The sequence below is a fragment of the Mytilus trossulus genome, chromosome 4, assembly GCF_036588685.1.
Source record: "Mytilus trossulus isolate FHL-02 chromosome 4, PNRI_Mtr1.1.1.hap1, whole genome shotgun sequence".
In the NCBI taxonomy this organism is placed as follows: Eukaryota; Metazoa; Mollusca; class Bivalvia; order Mytilida; family Mytilidae; genus Mytilus; species Mytilus trossulus.
This window is the reverse complement of record NC_086376.1, coordinates 57678834-57696873: the sequence shown is the minus strand read 5'-3', so window position 1 is coordinate 57696873 and position 18040 is coordinate 57678834. Positions and strand designations below refer to the sequence as shown.

The 18040-nt window shown below is 31.8% G+C and overlaps 2 protein-coding genes across 2 annotated transcripts in view; one reads left to right on the top strand and one right to left on the bottom strand.

Annotated features, from left to right (window-relative positions):
• Window positions 1-4610, top strand: part of LOC134715615 (E3 ubiquitin-protein ligase MARCHF5-like) — a 29984-nt gene extending 25374 nt beyond the window's left edge. Inside the window, exons 5-6 of the mRNA XM_063577910.1 lie at window positions 50-210; window positions 1003-4610. Coding sequence (XP_063433980.1) covers window positions 50-210; window positions 1003-1131 — 290 coding nt within the window. The 3' untranslated portion in view covers window positions 1132-4610. The remainder of the gene's footprint in view (window positions 1-49; window positions 211-1002) is intronic.
• Window positions 4611-11745: 7135 nt separating this feature from the next.
• Window positions 11746-17944, bottom strand: LOC134715613 (transmembrane protein 127-like). The gene is made up of 3 exons (XM_063577908.1): window positions 17478-17944; window positions 15715-15885; window positions 11746-14749 (listed from the first exon to the last, which is right to left on the bottom strand). Exons 1-3 carry the CDS (start codon window positions 17848-17850, stop codon window positions 14427-14429), a joined length of 867 nt encoding a protein of 288 aa, XP_063433978.1. The 5' UTR covers window positions 17851-17944; the 3' UTR covers window positions 11746-14426.
• Between the last annotated feature and the right edge of the window lie 96 nt (window positions 17945-18040).

The window sequence follows — 18040 nt, the reverse complement described above, 5'->3', positions numbered from 1 at the left end:
TACATAAGAACATCCAATTGCATTGATTATAGATATTTTTATATTTTAGCGTTTAGAAATTCCAGAATACCTGCAGAAACAGCTCCTTTGTCTGACCCTATTTCTATTCTTCGAGTGATGTGTGGTGCTCTGATCATGCCAACTATTGCTACTATTGCAGGCAAAGTCATGTTTGGAACTGTCAGATCTAACTTTCAAAGAACTCTGTTGGTAGGTCTTGATAAATAATGGAATATATTTCGGGAGGGCATTGTTTATATCAACTGTATATTTATATCAAAAGTTTTAGTATATATACAAACAAAAAATTAATTGATTTAAATATTCATCTCTTAATATAAATTTTTCAATATTCAGAAGCAGTTTTATAAATCCTTTATGCATACAAAATTTTATTCAAATCTTAAGTATGGCTGAATACTGTAGACCTCACTTAATTTGTCTATCAATTGAAAGCAATGGTTCCTGTCTAATTAGTGATAAAATGAGTTTGCTTTTATTTTCATATTTCACACCATCAGTATCACTGTGCTTAGGTCTTTTTGAAAAAAATATTTTTACTCTTAGAATATTATGTTTTTATCTTACATTATCAGGTTTGATCCAGAGATACAATTACACATTTGAATGAATCAAGCACAAATCAGTTAAATGAGTTTTTTTGTACATAGATATTGCACAGGCTTGAGTAGACATATACTTCGCTTTTTGACAGAAAAATATTAAGACAACTATTTAAAGTGATATAAACTCCATCAGCTATGCTACATAAAAGAAAATAGAGTTCAAAGTCTGAAAGGACATCTGTCACATATTTGTCATTTAATGAGCTGCTGGTATCACTCATGAAACAGTGCTTTAACACTTCCAAAAAGTACCATTTGCCAGTGAGTAACCTTATAAAAACGAATGAAGAAAAAAAACAAACTAAAAATGTTATTCATTAGCAGTCTCGATGCAAAGGTAAAATATGTGTGAAAATGTTTTTTCTTTTCTTTTCAGGGTGGTATTGGATTCATAGCAATCAAAGGTGTACTAAAGATTTACTACAAACAACAGCAGTATTTACGTCAAGCTAACCGAGTTATAATGGACTATAAACCACCAGATCGTATACCCTCACCTCCATAATGTCATATCAATAGAACTTTGTATCTAAATCTTATGTATATAAATGAACCATTTGAACTTGAGGGAAGTGTTATAATAAGTCACAAATGTCTGTGTTTTTATTTCTTTCACTTTAGTTTTCATTGGGAAATATAGATATATGTTCATTTCTACTCAGATTTTTATCATTGAAAAAGTGATATAAGAGACATTTGCTTCACTTAGAATTCTTAGATAAAGCAAACTTGAATCAGTTGCTATTAAATACACCATATCGCTATTAAGTCCATTCCTGAAAAAAAAAATATTCATTAAGACAACTTCCTGTTTGGGTCAAGTATGGCAACAACAACAATCAGTACAATGAAAAGGTTTAGCAAGTGAACATTTTAAAATTTTGATACTTTTAATGCTTCAATTTTTGTCAAAAGCTGGACATAGGGATAGTGATCCGGTGGCTGTGGCGGCAACTTTAGCTAACTTCTTGAAAGCTTAATATTTAGAAGGTGGAAGACCTGGATGCTTCATACTTTGTATGTGGATGCCTCATGTTACGAAGTTTTCCCCAGTCACATGTCCAATGTCCTTGACCTCATTTTCATGGTTCAGTGACTACTTGAAAAAAAAGTTAAAATTTTTTGTAATGTTAAATTTAAGAAATAATTCATGGGGGCTTGAATATATCGTGATTTTACCACGGGTTGGCCCTTTATGACAAATATTTTACCCTGAGCGATAGCGAGGGGTAAAATATCGGCATAAAAGGACAACCCGTGGTAAAATTTAGATATATTCAAGCCCCCATGAATTATTTCGATTCTAATAGGTCAAATACGGCAATTCTTTTGGATCGAAGCGCTCTAGGTGGAGGCAAATATTTGCCATTCCCATAAATAAACGCACTATCAAATTGGCGTCAAAGAACGGAGCAAACTGAATTAGTGACATGCTTAAACTATTTAAAATAATGCATATAGATAGTTTTGAATTATTTTAAATGATAATTTACTTATATGTCTTAAATGTTTAAACAAATATGGCTTATAACACATTTTAGCATTGTTTGTTTACGTTGCCATGTTGTGATGATTTTCGGTTTTTCAAGCGTGTATTTTCCCGTAAAATGCTCATATTCTAACGTCATCGTATTATGACGTCGCGAAACTCATTCATAAAAAAACATATGACGTGGGAGTACGATCGGAACAGCCCATGCAATATATTCAAATTTTACCACGGGTGTGTACTCAAAGCGTTTGAAGGACGTCATATTAGAATCTCTCTTATTATAAGTACATGTAATAGGATAACTATATTTGGTATGTGCGTACCTTGTAAGGTCCTCATGCCCATCTGACAGTTTTCACTTGAAAGTGACCTCGACCTCACTTCATGGCTCAGTGAACAAGGTTATGTTTTGGTGGTCAAGTCCATATCTCAGATACTATAAGCAATACACCTTATCGCTATTTATCCGCCATTGCTGGATTTCACACAGGTTCCCGTAAAATGTTGACGTCATAAATCAAAATATCTGACGCCACAATGGAAAAGTGATTGTTGTTGACGTCAAAAGTTCAAGCGGCAGGGTCAGCCGGGAATAGCGATAAGGTGTACACCTTACAATCATTCCATACACCAAATATAGTAGATCTATTGCATACAGTATAAGAAAAACAGACCAAAACACAAAAACTTAACTGGTCAGATGAACACCTTACAGTGCTTCCATACACCGAATCTAGTATATTCGGTGTATGGAAGCACTGTAAGGTGTTCATCTGACCAGTTAAGTTTTTGTGTTTTGGTCTGTTTTTCTTATACTGTATGCAATAGATCTACTATATTTGGTGTATGGAATGATTGTAAGGTGTACATGTACAAATTCAGAGCTGTATCAATCTTGAATGTTGTGTCCATACTTGCCCAAACTGTTCAGGGTTCGACTTCTGAGGTTGTATAAAGCTCCACCCTGACGTGCTCCTGGTTGTGTTTTAGTCTGGTTTTTTTAAACTTTAAGCAAAAGGTCAACTAAATTTGTTGTATGGAAGAATTGTTAGCTGTACATACCTGCCTGGCATGGTTCATCTGACCTTGACATCATTTTTATGGTTCAAAGGTCAATGTTTAGTTTTCTTGGTTTATGTTAATTTATGTGATAGTTGTTATATAGCTTTATATTTAGGACTATCAATATAATATCAATGATTAGTAAAGAAGGCGAGACATTTCAGTGTGTGCACTCTTGTTTAAAAACAAACTAAAGTTTTAAAAATACTTTGTTTTATGTGTTTTACTGTTAAACTAGTTTCTTTGAATATTTTTGTGCACAAAATATTGTTGAAAAACACAAATTCTTAATCCATGAAACAAAAGATATCGCCATGCATTAAATAAACTCTTTATATGTCTACTTAAAATATGACAAAGTCAAGATACACAAATGTTTACTTCAAATATGAAGAAACACTAGGCTGTTATACAGCATACAAACAAAATATAACGATGTTTGTTAATTATTTAACATTGTCAAGATTGGTCACAGTCTTTGAACCATTCTACCAATGTTTCACTGCCACTATATTAGGTTGTTAAAAAGTATTGAGGTTAGAAATTTCAATAGATTGCTTATAAACAAATTTGTGTACCATTCTCGCTCTGTGTTTATGGTGTCATACTATGCAGATAACTACCAGAGTTTTGGGAAGGAGTTTTGTATTCATTGATGCAAACAATGAAAAGAAAAAGAATGTTTCTGGTAAAATAATCTTAACCTTAATTCTAATTGTCACAAATTATAACATTAGTGTCATTTCAATTTTTATTCCACCCCTTTGCGATTTACCCGACGCTGACTATTAGAAATTTTGAAATGACAGTAGTTCCACTGTATCAAAATATTTCTTAATTTATTGGCAACAATTCTTATATTTCTCTATTGTTACACACGGACTGTGGTATGAATATTCCACAACTTTGCAATGAAAAGTATTGTTTAAATATGTATATATTTTTGATTTTTCTAAAATAAGGAGCATATCTACAGCGGATAAGTGATGATATTACCAATTCAGAATTTTAATAAGCTTTCAAATGCATTATGTATGGCTGTATTCCTTTTCAGTTTTGCTTTGTTATATTTGAAAACAATTTGGTACATTTACATGTTGTTTTCTGATTATTTAGATTAGTCATTGCAATGCAAAGAATATCCAAAGAAACCTTTTATTGACTTTTCTGATGTATATGTATTATATATATATACTTTTCCTCTCAATTATAATATATATATATTTATTTATATATGAAAAAGAGATAAAGGTTGATTGTCATTGAAATGATTTGTTATGCAAATATCATTAATAAATGTTCTTTTTCTCACAGATTTTGATGGCACAATGTTCTTTACTCAATATGATGCATGTACTAAATTCAAAACAACCTTTTGTCACTGGTGATTCTTAAATTGATGACTTCTATAATAAAGTTTTCATTGCCAATATTTCTTATTTTATTATTGCCAATTTGTCTTTTGAAATTTAGGTAGGACTTTAAGCTACAGACAAACTAGAACCAAGACAAGAAAGATATTAGAAAATGATAGCATCTATACTTTTAATTGAGAAGACCTCATTTTGTGTGTTTCTTCTCTTCCTTCCACAATAAATTAATCATCATGCCTCTGTGTTCTTTAGGTACCATGCATAGTCGCATTTGTCATCTATTTGTATGACTACTCAGTTTGGGTTATTTTGGGAGAAAAATGAAAATAAAGACATCCAGATATTGTTTCCTTCATCTGACCAATTGTTTTACATTGTCTTATCAGGGCCTTTTATAGCTGACTATATACGGTATGGGCTTTGCTCATTGTTGAAGGCCGTACGGTGTCCTTTAATTGTTAATGTTTGTGCCATTTTGATCTTTTGTGGATAGTTGTCTCATTGGCAATCAAACCACATCTTTTTTTTTTATATTTTAAGTCATACAAGACTTCCGGTTTTAAACTTGCACATAATTTTCACTCGGGGACAACAATAATTTGTGCCTTGATAGAGACTCTCTAATATAGCAGTGATCACATGGAGAATTAACTTGAAAATGATAGTTAATATCAAATACACTTTATTTATAGTATATGTATGAAGTTCATAGTTTACAATATCTTTATTCTCATAACCATTGCAGATACATAGGTACAGAGAGAGTGCAAAATATGTACATGAATGTGCATCTATTTACAAAACATATATAAAATACAGTGGTTTCAAAATAATATACATTTTAGCCAGGAGGACCCACATGTTTATTTATACACTTTATAAGCTTACATAATCTTTTTAACTCTGACTTTTTGTTTACTTTGCTCATCAGTTTTCCAAATTTTAGTGTATTAACACGAGCCAAATAATATTTATCAAGGTATAATTTTCTGCTGTCGTTAAAAAATGGACATTCTAGCAGATAATGTAATTCGTCCCCAATACTACCAATATTACAAAGATGACATTTTCTATCATTTCTATTAACATTATTCCACCCCCCTGTCTCTATTGGGAGTCTGTGGTTTGTGGTTCTATATCTACATAAAATAATACTTTCGTGCATATCCAAGATATCAAAATATTTTTCAAAATTCAATTCTAACTTAAAAATTCTATAATTTACTGCTTTTGTAGACTCTTGTAATTGTGTATTCCACAACTGTTTATAATGGTCTTGTAATCGCAACTTAAGTGCATTTTTTAACCATATATCATTACCAAAACATTGAGAAATCCAAATATTTGAAAAACCACATTCATCCAAAATATTTTTACAGAATTTACAGAAACGCGAAAATAAAGGAAATTAACAGAAAACAAAAAAATCATGAACGGTCTTTGGAAAAAAGAGAGAGGGCTTAAAAAAATTGTCCAGTCTCCAAGTACCTATGAATTTTGATACCTTTTCTGAATTTCTCCAGACATAAAATCTTTTACAAAAATTCTCCCTACAACAGTTTACATACTTTCAACCAACCTCTAAATGCCCGCGATTTCCCAGGTGAGTTCTAGTTGTACTAATACTAGCATCCACTTGCTATGTAGTATGGATTTTGCTCAATGTTGAAGGCTGTACAGTGACCTAAAGTTAATAACCTCATACATCATTTGGTCTCTGATGGAGTGTTGTCTCATAGGCATCCATAACACATGTTCATATACGACTTCAAAAAAAATTCTGGTCATATATTGGTATCATGTCATTGTCAGCTTTGTCCAAAGACATTTGGTGTTCACACAATTTCTTTAGTATGAATAAATAGAAATCTTATGAAATTTAAACACAAGGTTTATGACCACAAAAGGAAGATTTGGATTAATTTTGAGGTTATAGTTATAAATTTGTAAAGGGACATAACTCAAGATCAGTAAAAGTGATTCTCCCAAATGTGTACTTGATCTGAATTTTGTAGTAATATGCATTTTTAAAGGTTTCAAAACATTTGGTGGAGGCAAACTTAAATAAGGAGATGAAAACTTCAGCAATTTTTATACAATCGCAAAAAAAAATTGGTATCACATCGTCGTCTGAAGACATTTGGTTTTTGTACAATAACTTTAGTATAAGTAAACAGAAATCTATGAAATTTAAACACAAGGTTTATGACCACAAAAGGAAGGTTGGAATTGATTTTTGGGGTTATGGTCCAAACAGTTTAAGAATAATGGCATTGATCTAGTCACACAATAACCTGTGGAATGGTGTATGGATCTCTCTGAAATTATACCACAAGTTTCCATACCACAAAGGGATGGTAAGAATTGGCTTTGGGGGTTATGGCTCAAACTGTTTAGGAATTAGGGGGGGGAAGAAAGGTGTCGTGGTTTATGTACAATTACTTAAAAGTACAAAACATAATTTAAAAGCTGTGTAAGGGAGGTAATTCAAACACAACCAGGTTTGAATAACTTCCCTTTCACTGCTTTTAAATTATGTATAAAGAAATGTTATAGTGTAACGTTTTTAGGTGATTAGCTGTCAATTTAGGTTTATTTTTTTAGAAGTTAAAGTCATATGAAACGAGTGAGTGGTGAAACATAATGTTTATCCAATTCTTGAACCAATGCATGTATATATCATAAACTTAGTCCTCTATGCATGAATTTCTCATTTTTTACGCAAATATATCGTTTAATCGTCAATTATTTTTCTCTCTGTCTGTTATGATTCAACAAATATGACTGCTCATTAAATGCCATGTTTTGAAGCAGTAGTTTACCGATTGTCACCTTATAGTAAACAAATAATAAAAAGCATGGGTATTGTGCACGTGTTTCACATGTACAATCAGATAATTGTATATTTTAATGACAGATTCATTCGTATTGAGATCACCAGATTTTTACGAGGAGGGTTACGCTCAGGTCACTATGCATACAGAAAATATGTCTGCAAATTGCTTCCTTTCCAGGTAGCAATTAAAAATAAGTGAACTTCTTCTAAATGTGGACAAATTAAAGAATTTTCCTCAGAAAAAAGTATAAGTTGTATAATGAAAACTATCCATTTAGCTATAAAAAAAACATATGCATATTTTTTTTAATTTGAGGTTTCTTGACTTTAAGTTACTTTGTTAAAAATACTGATGAAGGTAATTTACTTTTAGCCATTATTATGTATGTCATTTTGTTTTTTAAGACTTTTATGGTGTATTTGAATGGGTTATTGTGGTTGCAAACTTAATTGGACATTTGAAGTGAGATTATGACCATATCTTTTTAAAAAGGAGTGGGAGGGGGGGGTAAATAAAATTTGGGGTCAATTCGCAACAAAAGCAAAACAACAGGCTCTCCAGAACTTAAATCGCTCACCTGTTATTTTTTTGCATAAGTCTTTCATCAATGATTATTTTTGCTTTTCAATATATATTTTATATATATACTAAAATGAGTGGCTTAAAAGGGCCATTCAAATGTTTATTGTATGTGTCATATTTTCTTCAAAAGCAAATAAATGCATTTAACCCATATGTTCCATTTTAGCCATAGTGTCTTTGTTTCTTGACATACAATACAAAATTTATACGAGATTCAAAAATCATTTGAGAAGATTTTTAAAATTAAAAAACTTGTGTAAATTGTCCTTTATAAAGGACAATAACTCCTTAAGGGGTCAATTGACATTTTTTGTCATATAAAACTTTTTTGTAGATCTTTCTTTGCTGAATATGTTTGCTGTTTACAGTTTATCTTTATCTTCAATAATATTCAAGAAAGTAACCAAAAACTTTTCCTTAAACTATCAAGTTAGTGGCAGCAACCAAACAATGGGTTGTTTGATTTGTTTGAAAATTTCAGGGCTGATAGGTCTTGACCAATTGAACAATTTACCATGTCAGATTTGCTCTTTTAAAGACTTAGTTTTTGAGATATAAGCCAAAAACTGTATTTGACCACTATGTTCTATTTATATCCATGGTGGCCATGTTTGTCGATGGATCAAAACTTCAGATACAATTTAAAAACTAGATACCCTAAGGAACATTTAGTTAAAGTTTGAAGATATTTGGCCCAGTAGTTTCAGAAGAGAATTTTTTTTAATAGTTTATATGAAGGACGATGAGTGATGGCATAAGCTCACATGGGGCTCTTTGGGCCCTGTTGAGCTCAAAATGAATATAAATTCAAATCACATAACCAATTCAAATTCTTTGTCTTCAGTTATTCTGTGTCAGAAACCTATTATGTGTTAAATGTTTAATTACAATTCAAATTCATACCTGTATCATGTGCAATATTGTGTCCATTTTTGCCCCAACTGTTCAGGGTTGGACCTCTGTTGCCGTATCCAGCTGCGCTCGGCGAAGCAATTTATTCCATTTGTAAGGGGACATTACTCTTAATACAGTTAAAGTGTTCCCATCAAAATTCAAACTTGATCTGCATTTTGTAGTAATAAGCACTGTATATAAGATTCATGACATTTGTTTTAGGCAAACTAAAGCTAGAGAACAGAAACCTAAAATTCATAATTTTTTCCATTTGTAAAAGGGGCAGAACTCTAGAAAGGTAAAAGTGACACCACCAAAATTCAAACTTGATCTGTGTCTTTTGATAATAAGCATTGTGTGTAAGTTTCATAACATTTGGTTGAGGCAAACTAAAGTTAGAGAATGGAAAAAACAATTTCTGGATGTAGATGGTCAAGGGTAAAACTTAATGCTACAATCTGTGATAAGTGCCTGAGGTTCCAATGTACCCACATACAAAAGGCATACAACTCAGATCAATGTACCGTAATGAAATATGATGACAAAAAACAAACAAATATTGCAAACACTATCACACATAAGGAAGCAAAAAAAAAAAGATTTGTATAAAGACCAATCCAATAAAAAATGTCCAACAATTACCAGTAAGTACCATAACCTAAAACAGTAACAAAATCGTCTCCGAGTTTCTAATGGAGAGTTGCCTCATTGGCAATCATACCACATCTTTATTTATATTTACAAAATTTAGTCCATAAAAAACTGATTAAAGTTATCTGTGATGGATCCAGGGAAGTGGGGGTTGTGTTCCAGAACCCCCTCTTTTTTTAAATGATGAATACATTTGAATAGGAACATATAGTTGGAACTCCTTTGTCCTGGGTTGGGACCCCCTCCTTCCTTTTTAACAACAGTGCACACACTGAAATGTCTCGCCTTCTTTACTTATCATTGATATTATGTTGATAGTCTTAAATATAAAGCTTTATTACAACTGTCACATAAATTTAACATTAACCAAGACAACTAAACATTGACCAAATTCCAATGAACCATATAAAAATGAGGTCAAGGTCAGATGGACAATGCCAGGCAGACATGTACAGCTAACAATTCTTCCATACAACAAATATAGTTGACCTATTGCTTTTAGATTGAGAAAAACAGACCAAAACACAAAAACTTAACACTGAGCAATACACCGTAAAAATAAGTTCAAGGTCAGATGACACCTGCCAGCTAGACGTGTACACCTTACACCAAATATAGTAGACCTTTTGCATACAGTATAAGAAAAACAGACCAAAACACAAAAACTTAACTATAACCACTGAACCATGAAAATGAGGTCAGTTTCAGATGACACCTGCCAGTTGGACATGTACACCTTACAGTCCTTCTATACACCAAATATACAAGACCTATTGCTTATAGTATCTGAGTTATGGACTTGACCATCAAAACTTAACCTTGTTCACTGTTCCATGAAATGAGGTCGAGGTAAAGTGAAAACTGTCTGATGGGCATGAACCTTGCAAAGTACGCCCATACCAAATATAGTTATCCTACTACTTATAATAAGAGAGAATTTAACATTACAAAAAATCTTAACTTTTTTTTCAAGTAGTCACTGAACCATGAAAATGGGGTCAAGGACATTGGACATGTGACTGACGGAAACTTTGTAACATGAGGCATCTATATACAAAGTATGAAGCATCAGGTCATCCAACTTCTAAAATATAAAGCTTTTAAGAAGTGAGCTAACACCGCCGCCGCTGCCGCCAGATCACTATCCCTATGTTGAGCTTTCTGCAACTAAAGTTGTAGGCTCGACAAAAATTATTGCATCTGCCCCTCAGTATCCAACCATACATGTCCATATTCCATTAATTAGGTGGTAAATGAGGAGGAAAACCCTGTAGTAGTATAATTAAACAACAAAATAAGCCAAAGTTAGAACCACACTATAATAAATAGCTCCGTCTTCAAAGGGTAAATATTAATATTGATGGAATAGATGCACAAGACTTAAAATACAAAGTGCAACATGAAACTAAGCAAATTTATGGGTTTTTCTACTTGTTGAAGGATGCATGGTGTGCAAAAGTTGCTTTTATCTTCGTCTTTTGAATTCTGTTAGATAGAAGCTATCTTATTGGCAATCAGACCACATATCTCCTTGTTTTTACAGTTATAAGTAAACTTGTACCATACAGAATTATTATCTGATCTGACCAGGTTCAAGACAATAAGTTTTCACAGGTCCAGAGATTAGTTTGTGTATAAAAATCCATCAACTTGAAAACAAGGTAGAAAACCATTATCTTTTTGGTGCAAGTGTTTATTTAAATGGTTCTTTCATGCATATTGTTTAGACACAAGAAGACTTTTTAAGTAATTAAAGAACCTTAGTGAGCGCTCTCACATACCTCACATCCCCATATTGTCACTAGAGAAATAAAATAACTGCAAGAAAAAAAAATTGTACAAGAAAAAAAAAATTGAATCATATTTACCTGTCGATATGCACATCTTTATAGTATGTCCTTATTATCTACAAAGTTGCATGAAATTCTGTTGTGTGGTTTGAGAGGAGTTGATGACAAACTGTTGCAGTAGTATATCGAAGCAAATAAGTTCAAAGGGGTGCAACTCCTAGAAAAAAATTGAATTGTAATTACCTGTTGATATGCACATCTTCATAGTATGTCCTTATTATTTAAAAAAGTTTCATGAAATACTGTTGTGTGGTTTGACAGGAGTTGTGATGACAAGAAACAGGACTGACGGACGGACAAGTCAAAAACTTTATACCCTCCGCAACTTCATTGCGTGGAGTATAGTAAGAGAGTTGTTGCAAATTTTTTTGTATTATTTTAATATAAATAAAAGCATGTCTTTTACACATGAAAACAATCAAAATATTCAACAACCAAACAAACAACAAATGTCATTTTGATTTAAAAAAAAATACCAACTAGCATCTAGATCTATAATATGACATATATTTATATACCTAACAAACATTAATGAGACTTAATCTTTCAATTTATATATACGCAATAAAACAGAAGACTATGGAAAACTATCATTACATGATCCAATTAAAGTTTACAAAGCTAACACAAGATATATAAAATTGCACACAATTCAGTCAATTTTGCATCAACTTCATAATACTAAGAACATATCCACTTAGGTAAAAGTTACATGTATAGTAATACACCAAGGTTTATAATCAGTGTTTATTCTGAAATGGTATAAGTCATCAACTTATCATTAATGTCCTTCAGTTCTGCATTCTTTTATTTTTTATTCTATATAATTTTTGTCCATTATTCTCTATTTTATTTTTTTAATAGTAGCATCCCATTTTTTTCTATTCTTAACTATTTTGCCTATTGTTCCCCATTCTTTATTTTTTGGGACCAATTTTTGATACATTTGGCACTTTATTCTTTATTCTGTTAATCCCTTCTAGACCCTCACTAATTGTTGATGACTGGTGTGAATGCAAGTATTACTACGCATTTTTATTACTAAAAAATGCAGATGAGACAAAAAAAAGTCAAAATCATAGAAGGAACCAGCCCTTGCTTTATTTAATTATTCTTCTCAATATCTAAGGATTTGCAGCATTAACATATTTATTTTAAAATCATTACTTTTCCCCCCAAGGACACAAAAATAACCTTCTTTTGATTTAAAAGGAATTACAAAGATTTTTAATTTTAAAAGATAAAACATTTAAAAAAATGTAACTTCAAAGTTCTAAGATTTAAGCAAATTATGAACAGTATAAAATATGTCCTTTATTGATATCTTTGTAAATTTCTTTGTACAAACAAGTTTACATCAAAATGAGATTATTATTTTTGTCTAGATAAAAACAATACCATATTTGACTTTTGATAAATTATAGAAACTTTTAAACATGCACATACAACTGTGAATAAAAAGGTTAAAATAATTTTTCCATTTATCAGCAGATAAAATGAGAATCAACATATCTCTCATAAAATTTCTCAAAAAAATTCTCATATGTCAATATAAAAGTTACATACATTATTGTGTACATACTCAATGTACCAAACTAGATTTATTATCATTTAAAAAAATCCTACTGAATCAACATGATCAAATTTGATGCCAAATCAATCTGACTGGTGAGGTTTCTACATATAAAATACCAGCCTTGAAGTGGAAACCTCATAATTTGAAATGGTCATATTGCTGAAAATAATAACTTGGGTAAATTCATTATGTACATTTAAACTTCTACTGAAAATACATGCAATTTTAAAAAAAATACATATAAACTTTATCTCCAGTTTCCTGGAAGTATGCTACAAGTTTGAATTTTACCACAAAAATAAGGTCTACACTAGAACTTCAAATTTCTTATAAATCATCAATAAAAACTGTAGTATTTTTGGGGGGTTAATTTAAAAAAACAAACTATTAGACCGTTGGTTTTCCCGTTTGAATGGTTTTACACTAGTAATTTTGGGGCCCTTTATAGCTTGTTGTTCGGTGTGAGCCAAGGCTCCGTGTTGAAGGCCGTATTTTAACCTATAATGGTTTACTTTTTAAATTGTTATTTGGATGGAGAGTTGTCTCATTGGCACTCACACCACATCTTCCTATATCTATATGCACTTGCAAGAATTCTTTTTCCCCATGACTGTAAAAAATAAATTTAATTGGAGATAGTCCAAATATTCCATGTTTCGTGTATTAAATTGTCATAACTTATTTTAGCATGATATCTTGATAATAATTTTTTTTTCTTATTTCTCATTAAATTGATGTTTTATATGAACGAACTCATCATAATCAAACAATGATACATGTATACAGTGTACATAATTAGCAAACTGCACATGATTCTTGAATACACTTTAAATGGTACTTTGGATTCATTTATTCTCTTTGGTACCAATTTTCATGGATTGGGGAAAACTTGCACCTTCATGGATATTTGATTTCATAGTTATGAATACAAACGTTTAGAAAATTTGTACTTCATTGAACATTCAATTAAGTGGTTTAGCAATTCCTACTAATTCAAAAAAAAGGTTTCCCACAAATAACAATGAATCCACATTATGCTTTTACATAATATTTCAAAATTTTCTGATATTCAGTTGACAAGAAAAAGTTTTACCAGCATCAGAATCATGGATAAATAATATAATGATAAATCCTGCTCAACTTGAGGTGGTACCTAACACTACAGGGAGATAACTCTGTAAAATTAGCTGAATGTTTTAATTACATTGCATTGTTAAGGAAATATTAAGCTTCTGAATGATCAAAATTAGTGTTTGTCAAAATGCTGTATATCCAAACAAGTGATTGGGTGAAGTTTTTTGAAATTTTAATATTTTTATCAAAGGGTCAAAGTAAATATTTTGTCAAAATTTTATGAAAATTAAACGAGCCAAATTAATTTTAGTCAAGGTATTGGGTACCACCTTAATAAGCTTAAATGCCAAAAGCATGAAAAAAAGCAGAACTAAGATTAGTATGATATACTGTGTATAAAAACAGGTATTCATGGTGTATATGCTGGTGGTGGGGGGATGTTGGACATAGGAGAACTCTGTGCCTCAGGGGGAGAGACGGGAAATGCCCCTTCAAGTCCATCATAATCCTCTAATAAGGCTTCTGTCATATGATCATGTGTTGGAAATCTCTTCAAACAGTTCATGGCTGTTGCTATGACACCCATGGCACCTGCAGCAGTGATCAGATAAAAACTAATGTCAAAGGTCACTTCTACTTTACTTCCAACATGGACTTTTGTAAGTCGTTGTAATCCAGAAACTTCCACGGTTAACCAGTAACAAAACAAATTGATAATCACACACAAGATAACTGAAAAATAAAAATTTCCTTTAAATATAGATGTTTAAATGTTGTGATAAGCAATTCAACTATTTTAAACATGAGGATGCCATCAGGGATATTTTCAAAATGCAATTTCATGTAAAATCCAATTTATAACAATACATTGTATACAACTTTCAACACAGAAATATGTTTCATCTGCTACAACAAAACCAAAAGCAACAATTTAAATGGTCATATTATACTATACATCTAAACAACCTACCAAGGTATCTTATATATTAATTAATAATAATCAGGACGCGTCCTAGGGACTCACGGGTTTAAAAAATGACGCCTCCAGCTCGATTTCCATGCGTCAAGGACGTGTATATATGCGTCTTAACGAGAACCCTGTATTATATCATAAATCTTAAGAGGGAAAAAGGGAAACAAAGAATTTCTACATAAAGTGGTGAAGTTGAAATCATCCCTTCATAAATTTTACAGACGACATCATAATTGGTTGACTGATATTGAATATCCATTTTACAGATGATAGCATACATGTATATATCCAGATTATCATAACTACAATCTGATCCCCTTTTGCCCTAATGTCACCTTACAAATTAGACTTATTACCTGATCTCTACTAACATGAGCAAAATAACAGCTAGACAGGTCCCAAAAGTGGAGCAGGATCCTTACCCTTCCCATGAACCTGAGATCATCTCATTTTTTTGGTCGGTTTGGGTTTCTCAGTCTTCAGATTTTTATGCTATTATTTTATGTACTTTTGCCTGTCTGTTGTTGGTTTTTTTTCTTTTTTAGCCATGGCTTTGTTAACTTATTTTCGACTTATGAATTTGAATGTCACTATGGATTCTATTGCCTCTTTTTAACATAGTAAATTAAAGCCTTTATATCAATAAAATTCTTATTACTATTGTATGTATATGACTTCAAAGAAATGTGTTTTGGATAAAAAATCATCCGAACAGTGGACTTACCAGACACAATATTAAATATTGCATTTCTCCTCAATATTTTTAAAGCTCTGTGCTGTGGTCCAATCAGATCTAATAAGAAAGCTATAAGTGTACAGCACATGGCTATAAATGTAAATGCAATGATTGTCTTCATCAGTATCACAGCTTTGTTTGTAACACAGTTTTCCATTCCTTAAAATACAAAAACATGTTTATACTTCATGTAACTCAATTTTACATTCCTAAAAATTACAAAACATTTATCATGTTTATCTACAAGAGAAATGTCATCACAATAAGCCTTTCCTAAGTTAATCTGTTCATATTAAAATCTAAGATTCTTTCTTAATGGCAAAGAACTTGTAGCTAGACATGTGTATACATAGTTTGAACTTCTCTTTAACATGTTTAATGTAATATTAACAGTGGTCAGAGAAGATAGGACCATCCAAGAAATAGCCACTCCAAATTGGGTTCAATTAAATATTGGTTCTAGTCAAAAAAAATAATTGAAACAAGTATCTGGCAAATTCTTTTTTATAACCTTCCCAACAGTTAACATGGTTGAAATTTCAAGTTTTAGAGGAAATCCAAGACAGTTGACTGTTTAACATGTTTAATGTCTTTATTTTTTTACTTTGAATAAAAATGTAATTTCAATGTCCCCAATATACACTTCCATAAACCCACATAAAAAAATGTGCATTATATATAAAAAAATATTTAAATGAAAAATGGTTACATTATCACTATTCAATTTTTGTATCTAATAAATAATTATCACAAAGGTAAAATGTATATAATTTCAATAATGTGTTGCCGTAACTGTACGTTGTACACTGTATGTTCTTGAAAGTTAAGAAATAATATGTTAGATCTGCTTCATCCTTCTGGACAACCTGAGATAACCCATGGTTTGTTTGGGGTTCATTTTGCTCAGTCTTGAGTTAACTTTGTTGTGTTTCGTGACATGTTGGGTTGTTTTTTCTTTGGGGGGGGGGGGGGGGGGGGGGGGGAGGTATTTTTTGCTTTTTTCTACATGTACATGTATATGGCATTGTCAAGTTCGTTTCCCACTTATGAGTTTCAATATCCCTTTGGTACCTTTCGTCTCTTCAAAGATTCAGGTGATGGAATAGGTTGTAGTTTAGTGTGCACGCAGGCGCATGACCCCTATACCTGGAAAATATTATTATCTGGATAAAGGAAATGTTAACGAATGAACAAAAACAACAATAATACTATCTCCTGCATTACAGTTTTTATGTTCTCTGATCATTATAATGTAGTCATTTTCTGGTTAATAAAAGATGGTATCTGGTCCGTTCGCCCTAATAACATGTTCGCCCTGGGTCCGTTCGCCCTGAGTTCATTTCGCCCATAGAGTCTGTTCACCCTACTAAAAAAATAGTATTATTCAGGGCATTGGAAGTTGAATAAACTTATTCAGATATTTCTATTGAAATTCTTGAAATTTATGGAAACATGAAAATATTTAAAAGTTTATGGCTTGTTCCGAATCATTAATAATTGTTCAATGACAAAATAATTCAGATCACTGATTATTGTGATACTTGTCTTTTGATGAATTAATAATAAAAACAAATGTTTTGTTTTGATAAAATAATTTTGCGGAGCGAACAGGTATCAGGGTGAACTGACCGGGAATCATAAAAAGACGCTCACAGTTTTACTTTCATTTTGTGGTACTAGGAATTATCTCATGATAAAATGGATCATTATTTTTATGTTCCATGTTATAATGCTTATTAAAGATTACATACTATCTAAATCATTTGGTCCAAACTTGTAAACAATGTCAACTTTTTTGTTGTTCGGTCCCTGAATAAACTGTTCCAAAAACTTTCCTGGATAGAAAAATTGGAATGCCCCTAAATGATCAAGTCCAACACCATTTACAACACATCCACCGCCTTGTAAAGATACCCAGTTTGGTTCCGCTAAAGACGTTGACATAATAACAATTGTTATCATGCTACAAAACGCTGCTCCTAAATTTCTTTCTTTTGGTTTATGTCTCCCCCTTTCTCGTCTGTGTGAGTGGTGACGTCTGTCACGATGTCGACTTCTTGATCTACTTCTGGACGAACGGCTGCGTCTAGAACTACTATCACGCCCATTGTTTGACCTGGGCATTGCATAAATATTCTGTTCAACTAAATTTGGATTGGAAAGGTTGTCAAACCATTTTGCAAATATTTACATCCTCTTTCTTCGAAGTCGTAACTAATTTTGAACCAAACTCGGTTAGGATATCTGCAGGATCAAGTCCGGATATTTTTAACTGTTCTTTCATTTCCACTGGTTTTGTTTTGTGTGAGAAAGA